At 47.9% G+C, this 16,232-nt stretch overlaps 1 protein-coding gene, 1 long non-coding RNA gene and 1 other non-coding gene across 3 annotated transcripts in view; 2 read left to right on the top strand and 1 right to left on the bottom strand.

Moving 5' to 3' along the window:
• The window catches only part of B4galnt2 (beta-1,4-N-acetyl-galactosaminyltransferase 2), a 59,401-nt gene extending 52,745 nt beyond the window's left edge, over nucleotides 1-6,656 (top strand). Inside the window, exons 8-11 of the mRNA XM_021177919.2 lie at nucleotides 2,833-3,020; nucleotides 3,709-3,849; nucleotides 5,279-5,498; nucleotides 6,141-6,656. Of these exons, the coding sequence (XP_021033578.1) occupies nucleotides 2,833-3,020; nucleotides 3,709-3,849; nucleotides 5,279-5,498; nucleotides 6,141-6,346 (755 nt within the window). The 3' untranslated portion in view covers nucleotides 6,347-6,656. The remainder of the gene's footprint in view (nucleotides 1-2,832; nucleotides 3,021-3,708; nucleotides 3,850-5,278; nucleotides 5,499-6,140) is intronic.
• LOC115032313 lies at nucleotides 3,193-13,590 on the bottom strand. Its single transcript, XR_003837966.1, has 3 exons — nucleotides 13,411-13,590; nucleotides 12,029-12,506; nucleotides 3,193-3,884 (listed from the first exon to the last, which is right to left on the bottom strand). It is a non-coding gene; the product is annotated as an uncharacterized LOC115032313 (long non-coding RNA).
• Nucleotides 13,250-13,321, top strand: Trnaq-uug. The gene has a single exon. It is a non-coding gene; the product is annotated as a tRNA-Gln (tRNA).
• Nucleotides 13,591-16,232: the final 2,642 nt, after the last annotated feature.

Here is a 16,232-nt window from a genome sequence, read left to right as displayed (position 1 = left end):
CTCTCTCTCTCTCTCTCTCTTCTTGCAACATATGGATCAGGATGCAAGTTCTCAGCTATTGCTTCAGTGTCATGCCTGCTTGTCTGCTAACATACTTCCAGCCATGATGGTTATGAACCACCCTCTGAAACAATAAGCCCTCAGTTCCATGCTTTCCTTTATACGTTGCCTTGGTCATAGTGTCTCTTCACAGCAATAGAACAGTAATTAAGATACTTGTCAAGTTATATTTGGCTACCAACTCCTCCATGGTGTTGAATAATAGTAGCAGGCAGTTTTGTTTGCTCCTGACTTTAAGAAGAAAATAATAGCATGATGCCATTCATGTTGCCATGTGGCAGGTGTTTCAGGGCAAAAAACCTCTCTTCTTCCATATCCTTTCTAAGAATTTTTATTATTTATGAATATTCATAATATTTATGAATCTTTTTAAGATTCGACAATGTATTTGTGTGCATTTGCTTACACTTATGTATGGGTTTTTTTGTTGTTTTTGGTTTTGTTTTTGGTTTTTTCGAGACAGGATTTCTCTGTATAGCTCTGGCTGTCCTGGAACTCACTTTGTAGACCAGGCTGGCCTCGAACTGAACTCAGAAATCCGCCTGCCTCTGCCTCCAGAGTGCTGGGATTAAAGGCATGCGCCACCACGCCCGGCTTTATGTATGTGCACCACATACTCACTCAGTGTCCATGGAGGCCAGAAGAGGGCGCCAGAGCCCGCGGAACTGCAGTTTCAGGTGGTTGGGAGCCTGCAGGTGGCTGCTGGGACCCCAAGTCCTCTGCAAGAGCAGCTGCTGTTTATTGCTCCTGGTGTTTGTATCGTGGTGTCTTTTCCATGGAAGAGCTGACCCTTTTCCCTTTTCCAAGCTTTTTGCTTTTCCCTTTTTCCATATTTTGCATACATATGTTGTGTCTGTATACACATCTGCTTGTATATCGATGATGCACTGTTGGGAACAGGTTGTGGGGAAATAAAGGGGGTGGGAGAGATGACCTGCATCCCGCCAGGGCTCAGGGGCTCTGGGCGGGCAGACGCAGGGGATTGCCGCGTGGTCTCTACGCCACCCGAGTGGGCGTCTGGCTGTGGAAAGCCACGGAACCCCAGTTTGAAGGGGTAGCGAGGGAGCAGTCCAGGGTCTCTGGGACTCATGGAGGCCAGAGATGAGAGGTTCTCAGTCTCAGCATACCAGACACCACTGTATTTCGTGGAAGAGCTGAGAACAAAGTGAGGGCCCTAGGGGCGGGGGTAGGGGGGCAGCTTTGTCAGTCCTGGGACCGAAGTGGGCACGGGGAGAAGGTGCTGGGTGGTTCCCACACGGGCAAGAGTCTGGCTAGTTCAGACTGTTGGCTCTGCAGGCGGCTTGGGTTGGCTGGGGGCCGTGGCTAGAGCATAGGAAGGCTTCCTGGTGGGAAGTTAGAAGAGGTTTTTTAGGGGAAGGTCTATTCCATCGGTCTAGCACAGTGGGTCTTGATGAGCAGAGACGGTCCATTGTTTTAGAGCTTTATTGTAGAAAGTCAAAGAGGGGGGAGGAGGAGGGGGAGAAGGGGGAGGGGGAGGAGGAGGAGGAGCCATGTGGAGAGAGAGGAGAAGGAAGGGGGAGAAGAGACAAGAAGAGCTTAAGAGAGGAGGGGCTGAGCAGCCTCTTTTATAGTGGGATGGGCTACCTTGCTGTTGCTAGGTAACTGTGGGGCGGAGCTTACCTGGCTGTAGCCAGACCACCAGGAGCTTGGGTCATTTTCTATGTGACTGATATTCACAGGCTTATGCAGTTGAGGAGTTGATGTGGTGTCAGGCACTTGTGTCTGGGCGCATAGCTTACGGTTCAGTCGCTTGTAGATTTTCCTACTGGGTCTCCTGAGTAAGCCTCACTTGACCAGAACACAGACTGCCTTTCATGGTTCAACAATGCACATGAACACATGCACAAACACATGAAGAGCAAGTGGAGGGCCACGGGTACTGCCTGGAACCCTCCTCCATGGCACTTCCACCTAGTTCACTGAAATGGAGTCCGAGTCAAAGCCAGAGCTCGATAATACAGCTAGTCTCCCTGGCCAGCTTACCCTGGGGGTCCCCTGGATCCATCCACCTTCTGAAGCTAGAATTACAGGCATGCTGCCACACCCTCCCAAGTACTTACGTGGGTTCTGGGGATGTGAACTTGGGGAACTACACATTCGAATGGCAAATGTTTGAACCACTGAGCATCTCCCTGGCTTCTCCAATTCCTGTGGGTTTCTTGTTTGTCTTTACAAGTCATGTGCTTTATGGTGAAGAGCCTGGTCCGGGTCCTCTGGTCTTCAAGTAGACTTCTTTCTAACCATGCCTTCCTGAGATAGAGGCAGGAAAAGTCTCCTGTGAAGCTCTTCTCAGAACGGATGGCAAAAGTAGGCCATGAGGCTTTTAGACCTTTTCTTCTCTCCCTGGGCTCTGGGCATCAAAACTTCTAGTAGTTAACATGGAAGCAGGACACAAGGGGTTGCTAACTGGCATGCTAGAAATGAAGAATCCAGACAGCAGGAAACGGCATAGCAAATGCAGCCAAGGACAAAAAGATTTCCCCAAGTTGGATAACCTTAAAATGTCTTTACTTCCCAGTGCAATTTTAAAACACTCTGATTAAACAACTCCTGTGTACAGACGGCACTAGCCCCCCCCCCCCCAGAGGTCAGAGGATAGAGAGGCCATCAGATGATGGGAGTGTAGCTCAATTGGAAGAATGTTTGCTCAGCATGAGTGAGGCCCTAGGTTCGAATCCCCAGTCTGGTAGGAAACAAAACAAAGCAAGTCTGGAAGAGGGCGCTAGCATCCACTTCCCCTCTCTTCTCTAGAGAGGAAGCTCAGAAACCTGGTGACCATTGCCACGAAGACTTTTCTCCGTCCCCACAAGCTTAAGATCCTGCTTCAGAGTATTCGAAAATATTACCCAGACATCACCGTGATTGTAGCTGATGACAGCAAGGAGCCCCTGGAAATTAAAGATGACCACGTGGAGTACTACACCATGCCCTTTGGGAAGGTATGTCCCCCTCAGACTGGGGACATCTAGCTCCCAGAACAAGAGGGACCCAGATTCAGTTGTTTCCATGATCATCTCTGTGGCAAGGCTGGGTGGGGTGGGGTGGGGTAATGGGTGGGTGGGGGTGGGGCTTCTCTTGTTCAGATGCAGAGGGAAACTGTGGGGCTAGTTTAATGATGTGCTAGTTTAGTCTACCTTCCTCCTATTTGATATGGAAATTGACAGGGGTTCTTACAGGTGACAAATGGGATCTGACAGCTGATTGTGATGCATGGGGCCATAGCAGCCTTTTGTTCTCTGTGACTGTCCCCAAGCTAGGCTCTCCCTCCCTCCCAGTCCTAGCCGCTCCCCAAACATAGAAAAGGAAAGGATATCACTGAGAGCAAAGGTTCCCCAAACCAACATCTCCCAGGAGGTAGAAGGCAACTGTAAGGTGAGAGGGGACTCCAGTCTATTCATAGAGGTCACTGGACTAAGGAAGGACTTTCCAGTCTTTGTCTCAGCCTCTGATCCAGAAAGTCACTGTCCCTGCCATGTCTCTCTGAGGCAGACTGTAGTTGTCAGCCTTGTCTGAACTACAGAGTCCCACAGAATCCAAGTTCACCCATGGTGGGAGGCAGCCTGGTCACTGGGAATTCAAGAAGCCCCTGAGGTGACAACTGCTGATCCAACCCCATGCTGCCTGCAGGGCTGGTTTGCTGGGAGGAACCTGGCCATCTCACAGGTGACTACTAAATACGTCCTCTGGGTGGACGATGATTTTCTCTTCATCGACAAGACCAAGATTGAGGTACTGGTGGATGTCCTGGAGAAAACCGAACTGGATGTGGTAAGGAACAATGGCCAAGCTCAGCTGGCTGCCACCTGTAGTGAGTGGTGAGGAGTGATGGAGAGAGAGGAAGGAATGTTAGTGTCAGAGGGAGGAACTGAGGGGATGAGGGGCTCGCAGCTCGGCCAGAGAGCATGAGCTCTGCTTTGGACTCAACCATTTTCTTTGAAACAAATTTTATATGCCACAATAAAGAAAAGTTTACAATTGTTTTCCAAAAAATTAAGTTAAAAAAAAAAAGCATATTTATACATTTCTAATTACATTCTTAGACTATATGAGGTTTAAGAGAACCGGGTTCTTGTTCAGTCACATTTAAAAAAATTATTTTTTAGATTTATTTCCTTTTATTTTATGTGTATAGTTGTTCTGCCTGCACATATATCTGTGCTCGCAGAAGCCAGAAGAGGGAGTTGGACCACCTGGAACTGGAGTTACAGATGGGTGTGAGCTGACGCATGAGTACTGATGGGAACAGAACTCGGATCCTTTGCAAGAACAGATGCCTTCAACCACTGAGTCATCTCTGCACCGCCCCCTCCACATTCATTTTATAATGAAAACATAGTTGGGGGCTGGTGAGATGGCTCAGCGGGTAAGAACAGTGACTGCTCTTCCGAAGGTCCTGAGTTCAAATCCCAGCAACCATATGGTGGCTCACAACCATCTGTAATGAGATCTGGTGCCCTCTTCCGGTGTGCCAGAAGACAGCTACAGGGTACTTATGCATAATAATAAATCTTAAAAAAGAAAATATAGTTGGACCTAGTGGTACACACCTTTAGTCCAGCACTGGGGAGGCAGAAGCAGGAGGGTCTCTGTGAGTTCAAGGCCAGTGCGGTCTACAGAGTAAGCCCTTAGCTCAAAGACAACAACAAAACCAAACCCCTAAAGTTATACTGTGTGTGGTAGTACACCTATGGAAGCAGGATGATGGGGGCTCGAGGCCAGCCTCAGCTACAAAGCAGGTGTGTATGTATGTGTATACACATGTGTATGTGCGTGCCTGCATGTGGAGATAGGGATTCAACGACCCAGCAGTAGTGTGGAAAGGGCTGTGGCCACATGGCAGAGCCACTGAGGGTCCTTTGGAGGCTAGATCCACAGAGTAGTTTTTATTCTCTTAAAAGCTGCAGTCCTGGGCTGGAGAGATGGCTCAGTGGGTAAGAGCACCCGACTGCTCTTCCGAAGGTCCAGAGTTCAAATCCCAGCAACCACATGGTGGCTCACAACCATCCCTAACGAGATCTGGCGCCCTCTTCTGGAGTGTCTGAAGACAGCTACAGTGTACTTACATATAATAAATAAATTAAAAAAAAAAAATCTTTAAAAAAAAAAGTATTAAAAAAAAAAAAGCTGCAGTCCTGGGAGGCTTCGCAGAGGAATGAACACTGATCGGCTCAGACCCTGGTTTCTGTTTGCTGACTAGGTGGGCGGCAGCGTGCAGGGGAATACTTACCAGTTCAGGCTGCTGTATGAACAGACCGAGAATGGGAGCTGTCTTCACCAGAGGTGGGGCTCATTCCAGGCCCTCGACGGCTTCCCTGGATGCACGCTGACCAGCGGTGTGGTGAACTTCTTCTTGGCTCACACGGAAAAAGTGCAAAGAGTTGGGTTTGATCCCATCTTACAACGAGTGGCCCATGGAGGTGAGAGGCTCAGAGGGGTGTGCCGGGCAGTGGGGAAGGGGGTCCTCCTGGGAAACTCCTTCTTGATACCCCAGGGATCTTTCTTTCACCCCAGACTGTGGAACTCGTGGTCCCTCTTGCCGCCCTCATCTCCCGGTGTCTCCCTACGCTGCTTCCTGCCCACTTGAGACACATTTCTCCGACCTTCCCCGCAGCTCAGCCCTCTACCTTTCTCAGCTTCAGTCTTCTTTCAGAAAGTCTTTTCCACCGAAAACTGTACTTAGGGACTGCTCTCTCCCTTCACCCCTTCCTCTCCAGAACCCACAGTCCCATTTAGTGGAACCCAGCGGTACCGATGCCCACACTCCAATCTGAGAAACTGAGGTTATCTGTTTCTTTCCTTTCAGCTCCAGGGCTCCCTGTCCGGCTCCCTGTCCGGCTCCCTGTCCCGCTCCCTGTCCCGCTCCCTGTCCGGCTCCCTGTCCGGCTCCCTGTCCGGCTCCCTGTCCGGCTCCCTGTCCGGCTCCCTGTCCCGCTCCCTGTCCGGCTCCCTGTCCCGCTCCCTGTCCGGCTCCCTGTCCGGCTCCCTGTCCGGCGTGGGTGGGGAACCACAGCTATTTGTCTTTAGCTTCCTTTTGTCTCCCGTTCCTCTTCTCTTTGCAGAGTTCTTTATTGATGGGCTGGGGACACTGTTGGTGGGCTCTTGCCCGGGTGTGATTATAAACCATCAAGTAAGAACACCACCAAAGGATCCAAAGCTGGCTTCCTTGGAGAAGACTTATGAGAAATACCGGGCCAACACCAATTCTGTGATCCAATTCAAGGTTGCACTCCAGTACTTCAAGAACCATCTCTACTGCTCCACTTAAAAAGTACAAAGACCAGGAATCGCAATAAACAGATTAGCGGCGGACAACAAAAAAATAGTAGGATTGGACATTGAAGGGTACCAAAAGCAGACTCCTAACAAGGGGGACAGGGAACAAAGTAGCTGGAAGCTGGAGCTAGGGTAGGAGCCCGAAGTCGGCTCAGGACCCCCAAGACCAAATTCTCAGCACAGAGATTTATCTGCCCTAGAGAGGGAAAGGGCAGGGAATGAGACAAAGACAAGGGCTGGAAGGTGGTGGGGCACATCTTTAATCACAGCACTCCGGGGGCAGAAGCAGGTGGATCTCTGCGCGTTTGAGGACAGCCTGGTCTACAGAGAGAGTTCTAGGACAGCCAAGACTACAGAGAAACTCTTGTCTTGAAAAAAAAATAAGGCAATAAGTTGATCTAAAATAATGTTATTTAAAGCCAGATGTTAAGGTTGGTGTCGTGTTGTGATCCCAAAGCTCAGTAACTGAAGTAGGAGGATTGAGTTCAAGGTCAGCCTGGGCTATGTAACAGCCCATCTTTAAATGAATGACTAGGGGGCTGGAGAGCGCTCAGTGCTTAAGAGCGATTAGGACAGAGGACCTAGATTGGCTCCCAGGACCCACATGATGAGTCACAACTTCATAACTGCAGTTTCAGGGGACTGGAAGAATCTGCTTACCTCCAAAGGCCCCTGCATATAAATGGTGCATACATACCCTCAGGCACATACATGCACACAAAATAAGCTTTAAAATAAATGAAGGAATGAGTGAATGGCTAAATATTAACCAAATAATTCTGATCTTATTTTGTCAAGACTGCCTGGCCTAGCACTCACTGTGTAGGACAGACTGACCTCACACTCCTGGCAATCCTCCTGTCTCCACTTCCCAGTGCTGAGGTATGAGGTGTGAACCACAATTTCTGGCTTGAATTTTTAAAAAGAATTTACACACACACATACACACACACACACTGTAGCTGTCTTCAGACACATCAGAAAGGGCATCAGACCTCTTGTGATGGCTGGGAGCCACCATGTGGTTGCTGGGAATTGAACTCAGAACCTCTGGAAAAGAAGTCAGTGCTCTTAACTGATAAGCCATATCTCTAGTCTCTAGCTTGATTTTTAAACTTTGACTTTTAAATATGTTTATTCATTATAATTCTTTTTCTTTTTGAGACAGGGTTTCTCTGTGTAGCCCTGGCTGTCCTGGAACTCACTCTGTAGACCAGGCTGTCCTCGAACTCAGAAATCTGACTGCCTCTGCCTCCCGAGTGCTGGGATTAAAGGCATGCGCCACCATGCCGGGCTTATATTTTGATTTTAATGGGATATTAAGATGGATGTTAAGATTGTGACAACCCTGTCTCGGAAAACCAAAAAAAGATAGAAAGAAAGAAAGAAAGAAAGAAAGAAAGAAAGAAAGAAAGAAAGAAAAGAAAGAAAGGAAGGAAGGAAGGAAGGAAGGAAGGAAGGAAGAAAGAAAGAAAGAAAGAAAGAAAGAAAGAAAGAAAGAAAGAAAGAAAGAAAGAAANAGGAAGGAAGGAAGGAAGGAAGAAAGAAAGAAAGAAAGAAAGAAAGAAAGAAAGAAAGAAAGAAAGAAAGAAAGAAAGAAAGAAAGAAAGGAAAGAAAGAAAAGAAAGAAAAGAAAGGAAGGAAGGAAGGAAGGAAGAAAGAAAGAAAAGAAAGGAAAAAAGAAAGGAAGGAAGGAAGAAAGAAAAAGAAAGAAAGAAAGAGAAAGAAAGAAAGAGAAAGGAAGAAAGAAAGAGAAAAGATTGTGAGCTTTCATGTGGTTGTTGGGGATAGAATCTCTGCTCACTCCAGTCAGCCCTGCTCTCTCAGTCCCTGCTAACTCCGGCCCAAAGATTTATTTATTATTATAATTATTATACGTAAGTACACTGTAGCTGACTTCAGACATACTAGAAGAGAGTGTCAGATCTCATTACCGGTAGTTGTGAGCCACCATGTGGTTGGGGGGACTTGAACTCAGGACCTTTGGAAGAGCAGTCCGTCCTCTTACCCGCTGAGCCATCTCGCCAGCCCATTTCAACACTCTGAACATACTTACATTTTGTTTTTTACTTCCTGAGGTAATTATTGCTCTGAACTAGACCATAGAAAGCCAAACACCAGCTGGAGTGGGTAAGGAGACAAGGAATGACACACCAGCTACTTGTGGTGCGGGCCTTTAATCCCAGCCTTGAATTCAGAGATCCTCCAGCCAGGGCTAGGCAGTGAGCTCTGTTTTGTTTTGTTTCCAGAACAAAACCAAAACCCCAAATCAGGGGCTGAGGAAATGGCTCAAAAGGTGAAGTGTTTGCTACCCAAGCATGAGGACTTGAGTTCAGATTCCCAGAAGTAAGGCATAGCTGCCAGTCTGTAACCCTGGGCATTCTCACAGCAAATGTTAACATCCTCCATTTTGACTGGGTTGTCGTTAGCATACTCAAGCACAGTCTTTTCTCTACTTCAAGATCTAGAACCTTCTCTCCAGGAGAGAGAGAGAGAGAGAGAGAGAGAGTGTTTCCTATGATCCAGTAACACCTCTTCCCAAAGGGTCCAGGAACTCCCTGAAACCCACCAGACAGACCAGGCCCCCTCTTTTCCAAGTATATTAGCTGTGAAGGCTGCTGAGAGGCACTCTCAGACAAGTTGAGATGCCTGAAACAGACATTTTCTAACCTGTTGAGCTGTCTACAAGTTGTACAGAGGGCTTCAGGTTTACAGCTTTTGTGACATGGTGAGCTTTCATGGTGCCGCTGTCTTTTGAGTCCTTTGTGACCCTGTGGTAATCCCTCACCCATACTTCTGTCTGTAACCCCAATAAAACTCATCAGTCCGCTACACTGGACTTGGGTGGTGTCCTTATTTTGATCTGTCATTGGTTCCTGACTGGAGTGAGTAGATGTTTGCCCCCATCTTCCCAAGGTTAGTGTCACATGGCAGGGTGATATTAAGAGTCTCTGAGCACAAAACTGGAACATTTCTTCCTTTGGGTCTTCCTGTGTCCCAAAGCAAGTGGCTCAGTGACCAAGTCTGTTAAAACACTAGCCACATTTAAAGACGATGAAGGCCCAGGGCCCACTCTTGAGACTGCCAGCCACATCAAGTGGAGTGAGAGGGCAGGTTAAAAAACAAAAAAAACAGACACACAACGAACCCCCTTCCTGCTAATTCATACTGCAGTAAGCAAGGACAAGGAAGCAATCCTTTAATGCCAACCGAGGAACACAAGTAGGGTTACAGTGAGTGTGCCAGTTCGTAGGATTAAGTTAAGAAAGAAGGTGTGGGGAATGCCTGGGACAAACCTGAGCATGGAGAAGTGGGGACACAAGGGCAGTCACTGTCACCTACACACTCGCTGTAGGGATATAATCCTCTTGAGAACCCATACCAGGCCAGTTGTGGTGACAATGTCTTTGATCTCTGGTCTACAGAGCCAGTTGTGGGGCAGGAGAGCTACAGAGCTATATAGTGAACCCTGGAGAGTGGACCGGGAGTAGGGGGGGGAGGACTGGGGGAGGGGGGAATTATGCCAATGTGTCCTGTGCAGTCATGGGACCCTCTCGGAGGGTGGGGCAGGTCTCTATGTAGCCCTAGCTATTCTGGAACTCACAGAGATGAGCCTGCTTGTGCCCACAGAGTGCTGGAATTAAAGCCATGTGCCACCATGCCCAGCTCACATGGCCTTTGTAATAATGAAATAAGCAGGAAAAAATGAGGTCTACAAATGCCTAGTGTTCAAGCACAGCCTTGAGGTATTGGGATTCAGACCCAGGACAAGAGGCTGAGGTTTTGGTATTTAACATACCAAAGCAGACCTGGCCTCCAGGCTCTCCCAGCATCCCTCAGTCCCTACTTGAACTCTGCAGCCCAGAGGTTCTTCACTATATAATCCAGACATTTTGTTTTGGTCTGGGCATCCTGTATCCCCAGCCCCCTCTGCATTTCTCTTCCCCGTCCGCTCTGTCTCCTTGTCTGCACGGTGACCTCCCTGGTCTCATTTCTTGGGACTGGTGAACCTGCCCAAGAGCTGCCTCCAATAAACCTGCCTTTATACTTTAACTTGGCTTAAATGAGTTGGCTCATTTCATCGTCGGAGATAACCTATCAGGAATCTCAATGTCAGATGGGGTTTTTTTTCAAAATGGAAACTCTGTAGTGCTCCTTCTGATAATATGCAAGAGCTACAAGCTACTTTTCTTTTCTTCTTATTTGTTTGTTTGTTTTTTGGTTTTGGAGACAGGGTTTTTCCCTGTGTAGCCCAGCCCTGGCTGATCTAAAACTTATTCTGTAGACTGGACTCAAACTCACCTGCCTCTGCCTCCAGAGTGTTCGGATTAAAGGCATGCACACCGCCCCGCCACGCACACCCACACTAGAAAAACTCTTATCCATTCACTCAGGGACAAACTGTCAGACTCTTACCAAATAAGCACTTGGACTAACTGCGTTCGTGACTGCATGCACAGAAGAGGAACTTAGCAGAATAGTGGACAGCTCATAGCACTAGAAGGGGGTAGACAAAGCAAGCTCAGGAAAGTGGCCAAGAATCCAGGGACTGAGGCAACCAGGGGCCCAACAAGGCCAGTTTGCTTGGCATGTCACCTGAGAGGACAGTGGGCATGGCCTGGCTGCCTTACTGCACTGAGGTCAATGGTGTCGAAGACACCACCAGAACTGGATCCAGTTTTAAAATCTCTGGCTCCTGGGTGTCAGTTGCTAGACTGAGTCCAACTGGCCAAGCTAAAGATAGGCAGGCCGACGCACACAAACACACATGCTCACACATACACACACGCTCTCTCTCACACACACACCACACACACACAGAGAGCCTAAAGAATAAGTGTATGTACTTTGGACACAGTCTAGTGTCACCCATACTTGCAAAAACATTGGATTTCTCAAGAAAATGAGACAAGCTATTTTTGGATGTCAACTTGACTACATCTGAGATTAACTGAAGTCCAAAAATGGAGGGCACACCCATGACGGGCTTTTGCACAATTTGAAGTAGCCACTTCAAATCCAGATCCTGACATAGGAAGTCACACTAGAGTATAGTATATACTCTATACTAATATACATTTATAATATATAATTACTTATATACAGAAATATTTATATTATATGTAATAGTCTATTATAACTATATATATTCATCCTATAAGTTGCTATCCTATAGAACCCTAGTACAAGGTCACACAGCAAATAGACTGCACAGTGCATAGCTCTTCTGTTTGCTTGTGAATGGCGTCTTATGCATAAGAAGTGAAAAGCAGGCTGGTGAGATGGCTCAGTGGTCTGGCGAGATGGCTCAGTGGTCAAGAGCGCCGACTGTTCTTCCTAAGTCCCGAGTTCAGGTCCCAGCGACCACATGGTGGCTCACAGCCATCCGTAGTAGAATCTAATGCCCTCTTCTGGAGTGTCTGAAGACAGCTACAGTGTACTTACATATAATAAATAAATAATAATAAAAAAATTGTAAAAAAAAAAAGAAGTGAAAAGCAGAGCTGTTTGGTTCGGTCTTTTGTCTCAATACAAGTTTGGGGGTGGGAGGGTGTCTCTGTGATCACTAACGTCAGCAGAGTGGTGAATCTGTAGGAAACAAGGTTGTTCAATTCAACACAATTAAGCAGCCAGTGTTGGTTCAAACCAAGTAGTTTATTTGGTGAAAACTTACCTGGTGATGATTAACCCAATCGCCTGTGCACAGCACAGCTTAAGACATGACTGCACTGGAACTCTTTGTAAAGTACATGTGACATCTTCCAGAAAGATAGTTTCTATAGACTGAGAAAAACATGCTCACCGATAAGAGTCCAGGGAGGAACTGGTGAGATCTCAGCCTATCAGTCTCCGGTCACAGGCCATTACCCACATCTGCTTCCAGCCTTCTTGGCAGAAGACACATCATACATCTCTCTCACTGAACAGACATCCCTGTGTAGTTAACATTCCTGGTGTCCCTAGTGCTTATCTGAGCCTGGCACACGGGTGATTTCTTAAACTCTTGTAGAGCACGTTATGGGGCCAAGCCTCACTGTAGTATAACAAACAATACATAGTCCAGAGCATCCTTGAAGCAGCCTCGAGGCACAGATGGATGTCCACTAGGGTAATGCTCGAAGGTGAACTGCTGAGTCAAAGTGTTGACTGACCTGCAGAAACACATTTAGGGAAAAATGAAAGACTAGGGAGTGCAGAAGTGGGGATTTTGTTGTTGTTTTGCGGGATGTGTGTGTGTGTGGTGTGTTGATGGTGGGTGTCTGTTGTTAAAATTCTGACTGGGTTTTTCTAAGGATCGGAACGCTAGAAGTTTCGGTAGTCCGGCCTTTAGAAGCGCGGGCGGAAGTGCAGAATTGGAAGCGCCAATCTCCCTACAGATAATTTGCATAGCGCGGAGCAGGGGCTGCGGCATCCACGTGCGGCGCACTCTCCTGCATCCCCGTCTGCACCCCAGGTTCGTCCGGGGTTTGAACGGCTGTGCCACCACGTGCCAGTCCGCGTCCTTCCCCGCTGGGCCAAAGCGTCCTCGCCACAGTCCTCCTGATATAAACGCAGAAAACAAGTAGAAAGCCCGGGCTGCGTGCGCCGAACCTCCTGCCCGGAGTCCGGGACCGGAGCCGGCTTTCTCCGGACTTGGTCCGATCGGACGACCCGCCGCCCTCGAGACTTGGGGTTAAGAGCCGGGACCCTTGGAGGAGCACCGGAAGAGGTGACAGACACCTCGGGGCCCTTGAACGTTTGGAATTCGTAAGGACATGGGAATCTCGGTGGTTCCGTGTCTGCCCGCCACCGCGGCCACCGGCCACGGGCCCAAGCCAAGTGTAGCGAAGCTTAGAAAAGGTTGCCCAACGTCATGTGGCTTGAGAAGGCTGCCGGGCGCCTTAAGCCGCCAGCAGGTCCCATGGTGTAATGGTTAGCACTCTGGACTTTGAATCCAGCGATCCGAGTTCAAATCTCGGTGGGACCTCACTGAACCTTTTTTTGGCCTTAGAATCCCTGTTTTGGGGCCTGCAAGAAGTAGCAACCAACCCGAGTCTCCGCAGGGAATGCACTGACCTGTAGGATGGACGTTCAGCTTCCCTCCCTGTGTCTCAACACGCTTACATTTCAGGAACAGCCTGGGCTGGGAGGCACTGCGCACGCGCGCCGAGTCGGGCGGAAAAATAAACGTGTTGATGGAAGACTGAACATAACTTTACCCTGGAGGGAAAACGAAAGAACCCGAAGGATCCCGAGGCTTTCCTGTCTGAGTACCGCTGCTCTCACCGCGCCTCGGAGTCCCCGCCCCCTACCCTCTGATTGGCTGCTGTGCAGAACGCGCGGTGGGATTGCTTTGTGAGCCGCGAATGAAGTGGCCAGACGGGGCCATGGGGGCGGACAAGTGGTGCCAGGGGACCTCTGATTGGGTACAAGCGAGCGATTCCCGGAGGCTTGTGCGTTTAGGGGTCATAAACCCGTGTTTTGGTCTTGAGTCTGCGTTGCTCACCCAAGGAGGTTGTGTTTCAATTAGACTACAGTCACTTAGTCAGGCGGTCAGTACAGTTTCTCACCGTCCGTAAGGTGTTTCTCCGAGAGAAGGGCAGGAATCGCTAAGGATTTCTTTAGCTGCATCGATCCGCGGGTGGAAAATATGTACAGGGAGTATTGTATCTTCTTTGGATTCAGATCTGGGATTTGAGACGTGTTTGTCCCTGTGGGATAAATGACGAGGGAGCCTGCTGACGCATTATGGTCTCCCTACAGAGTGATTGGCACGGTGGCTATAGGTTCTCACCCTTGGGAGGATGCCATGAAAACAAAAGGAGCTTCTCTCGACTCTCGGATTAATTCTCTAAGCATGCCTCTTGCAGACACAACCCACGCACTCGTTAAAACATCTGAATGGATCAGTTTGAATGAACCATCGCAACCTCAAAAAGATCAAGACGTGAGAGGAGGCACACTTGCGCTACCAGAAAATAAAGATGCTTGTTAACTGTACATTAAAGAAATTAAGATAATGTCTGGATGGATAAACATACCGATGGAACAGAACAGGGAAGCAAGATGCAGCCTCACCTTTAGGCATAGTTTATAATAACAAAGGTGTCACAAATTTAAATAATAATAAAAGGTAGCACAACAGAGTTAGGAGATTCCTATCTACTTGACATCCGGCTGGGTGCTTGCTTATAGGGAAAGAATATGAAATCGGATTCTTGTTAACACTAAACACAGCAGTAAGTCCCAAGAGAATTGTTGACCTGAAAGTGACAGAAGCGGTGAGCTTGGCTGACGACATAGGGGAATACCTACACCTCAGTTTAAACAAAGCCCGAATAAAACGCACAGACCGGACTGTGCTACTCCACGTACCATCAGAAGAGTGAAAATATCTGGGCCTGTTGCTCAGTGGTGAACTGCAAGGCACTCAGGGCCTGGCATACTAAGAGAAAAGGTAAGCCACAGACTAGGGATATGCATGTGTAATGCATAAATAGCAAATAAATCTAAATAAATTCTCAAAGCCTGTAAGAAAACTGCCTGCTGAAAAATAGCAAAACCTGTGCTAGGGGAATAGCTTAGCAGGTAAAGAGTTTATATGCAACCATGCCGACCTGAGCTCCATCCACAGAACTCATGTCAGAGCTGGGCATGCTGGGGATTGTAGTCCCAATGCTGGGGAAGTGAAGGCAGAAGGGTCATTGGCCAGCCAATGAGAGAACCTGTCTTTAGAAAGAAAGAAAACGCTTCACATTGACCCTGGCTTCCACATTCACACCAACATATGCATACCTTTAATCCCAGCACTTGGGAGGCAGAGGCAGGTGGATTTCTGAGTTCGAGGCCAGCCTGGTCTACAGAGTGAGTTCCAGGACAGCCAGGCTACACAGAGAAACCCTGTCTCGAGAAAAAAAAAGAAAGAAAAGAAAAAAAAAAAGAAAAAGAAAAAAAAAAGAGGAAAATAGCCTCAGACTTGAAAATAACCTCACTATGTAGCATATCACTAAAGAGCTAAATTGGACACATCACACCCACCCGATGACAATCCTAAGTGTCTCCAAGAACATGGGATAAGGTTGGCCAGCGGGAGCATAGGTCAGCAGCAGAACACACACGGGCCCTGGCCTGACATCTGCACATACATGGGTCCATTCATGTAGGCACAGACGTGTAAATAAGACAAAACCCACAGGTACTGCTCAGCACCATGGGACATCCCTGTATACCAATACCCGGTGTTGGAGTCGGAAAAACCAAACAACGCAAGCAGTTACAAAAGTCCAGCAAAGCAAGATCTTTATTGGAATTAGGCAACAAAAACTGCCCAGTCAGGGACAGCAGCACATACTCAGACTGTCCAGGCTCAAAAAATAGGAGCCCTGACTGTTCTTCCAGAGGACCTGGGTTTGATTCCCAGGACCTCCATGGTGCTCACAACTGTTCACAACTCCATTTCCAGGGAACCAATGCTGTCTTCTCAGGCACTGCATGCATACACATGGTAAACACACACACACACGCACATACACACACACATACTTGCTAAAACACTCATACCCTTAAAAATAAATAAGTCACCCATTTGGTAGAGTGCTTGCTTAGCATGTAGAAAACCCCATGTTCATTCTCAGAACATCTTTAGGAGGTGAAGGCAGGACAAAGATGTGTTCAAGGTCATCCTCAACTCTAATAGGGAGTTGGAAGCTGGCCTGGGATACAGCAGAAGCTGTCTCAAAAAATTGCAGCACTTGGGAGTCAAAGGCAGGCAGATCTCTGCGAATCTGAGGAGCACCTAGTCTACACAGTGAGTTCCAGAACATCCCAGCTGTGTTGGAAGACCCTGTCTTCAAAATAAATAAGTAATTATTTTTATTATTTTTTTCTTTTTTTTTTTT

This window comes from Mus caroli, chromosome 11 (genome assembly GCF_900094665.2).
Source record: "Mus caroli chromosome 11, CAROLI_EIJ_v1.1, whole genome shotgun sequence".
Taxonomy (NCBI): Eukaryota; Metazoa; Chordata; class Mammalia; order Rodentia; family Muridae; genus Mus; species Mus caroli.
Note: the sequence above shows the minus strand (reverse complement) of the source record. Positions and strands in the feature narration are given on the sequence as shown.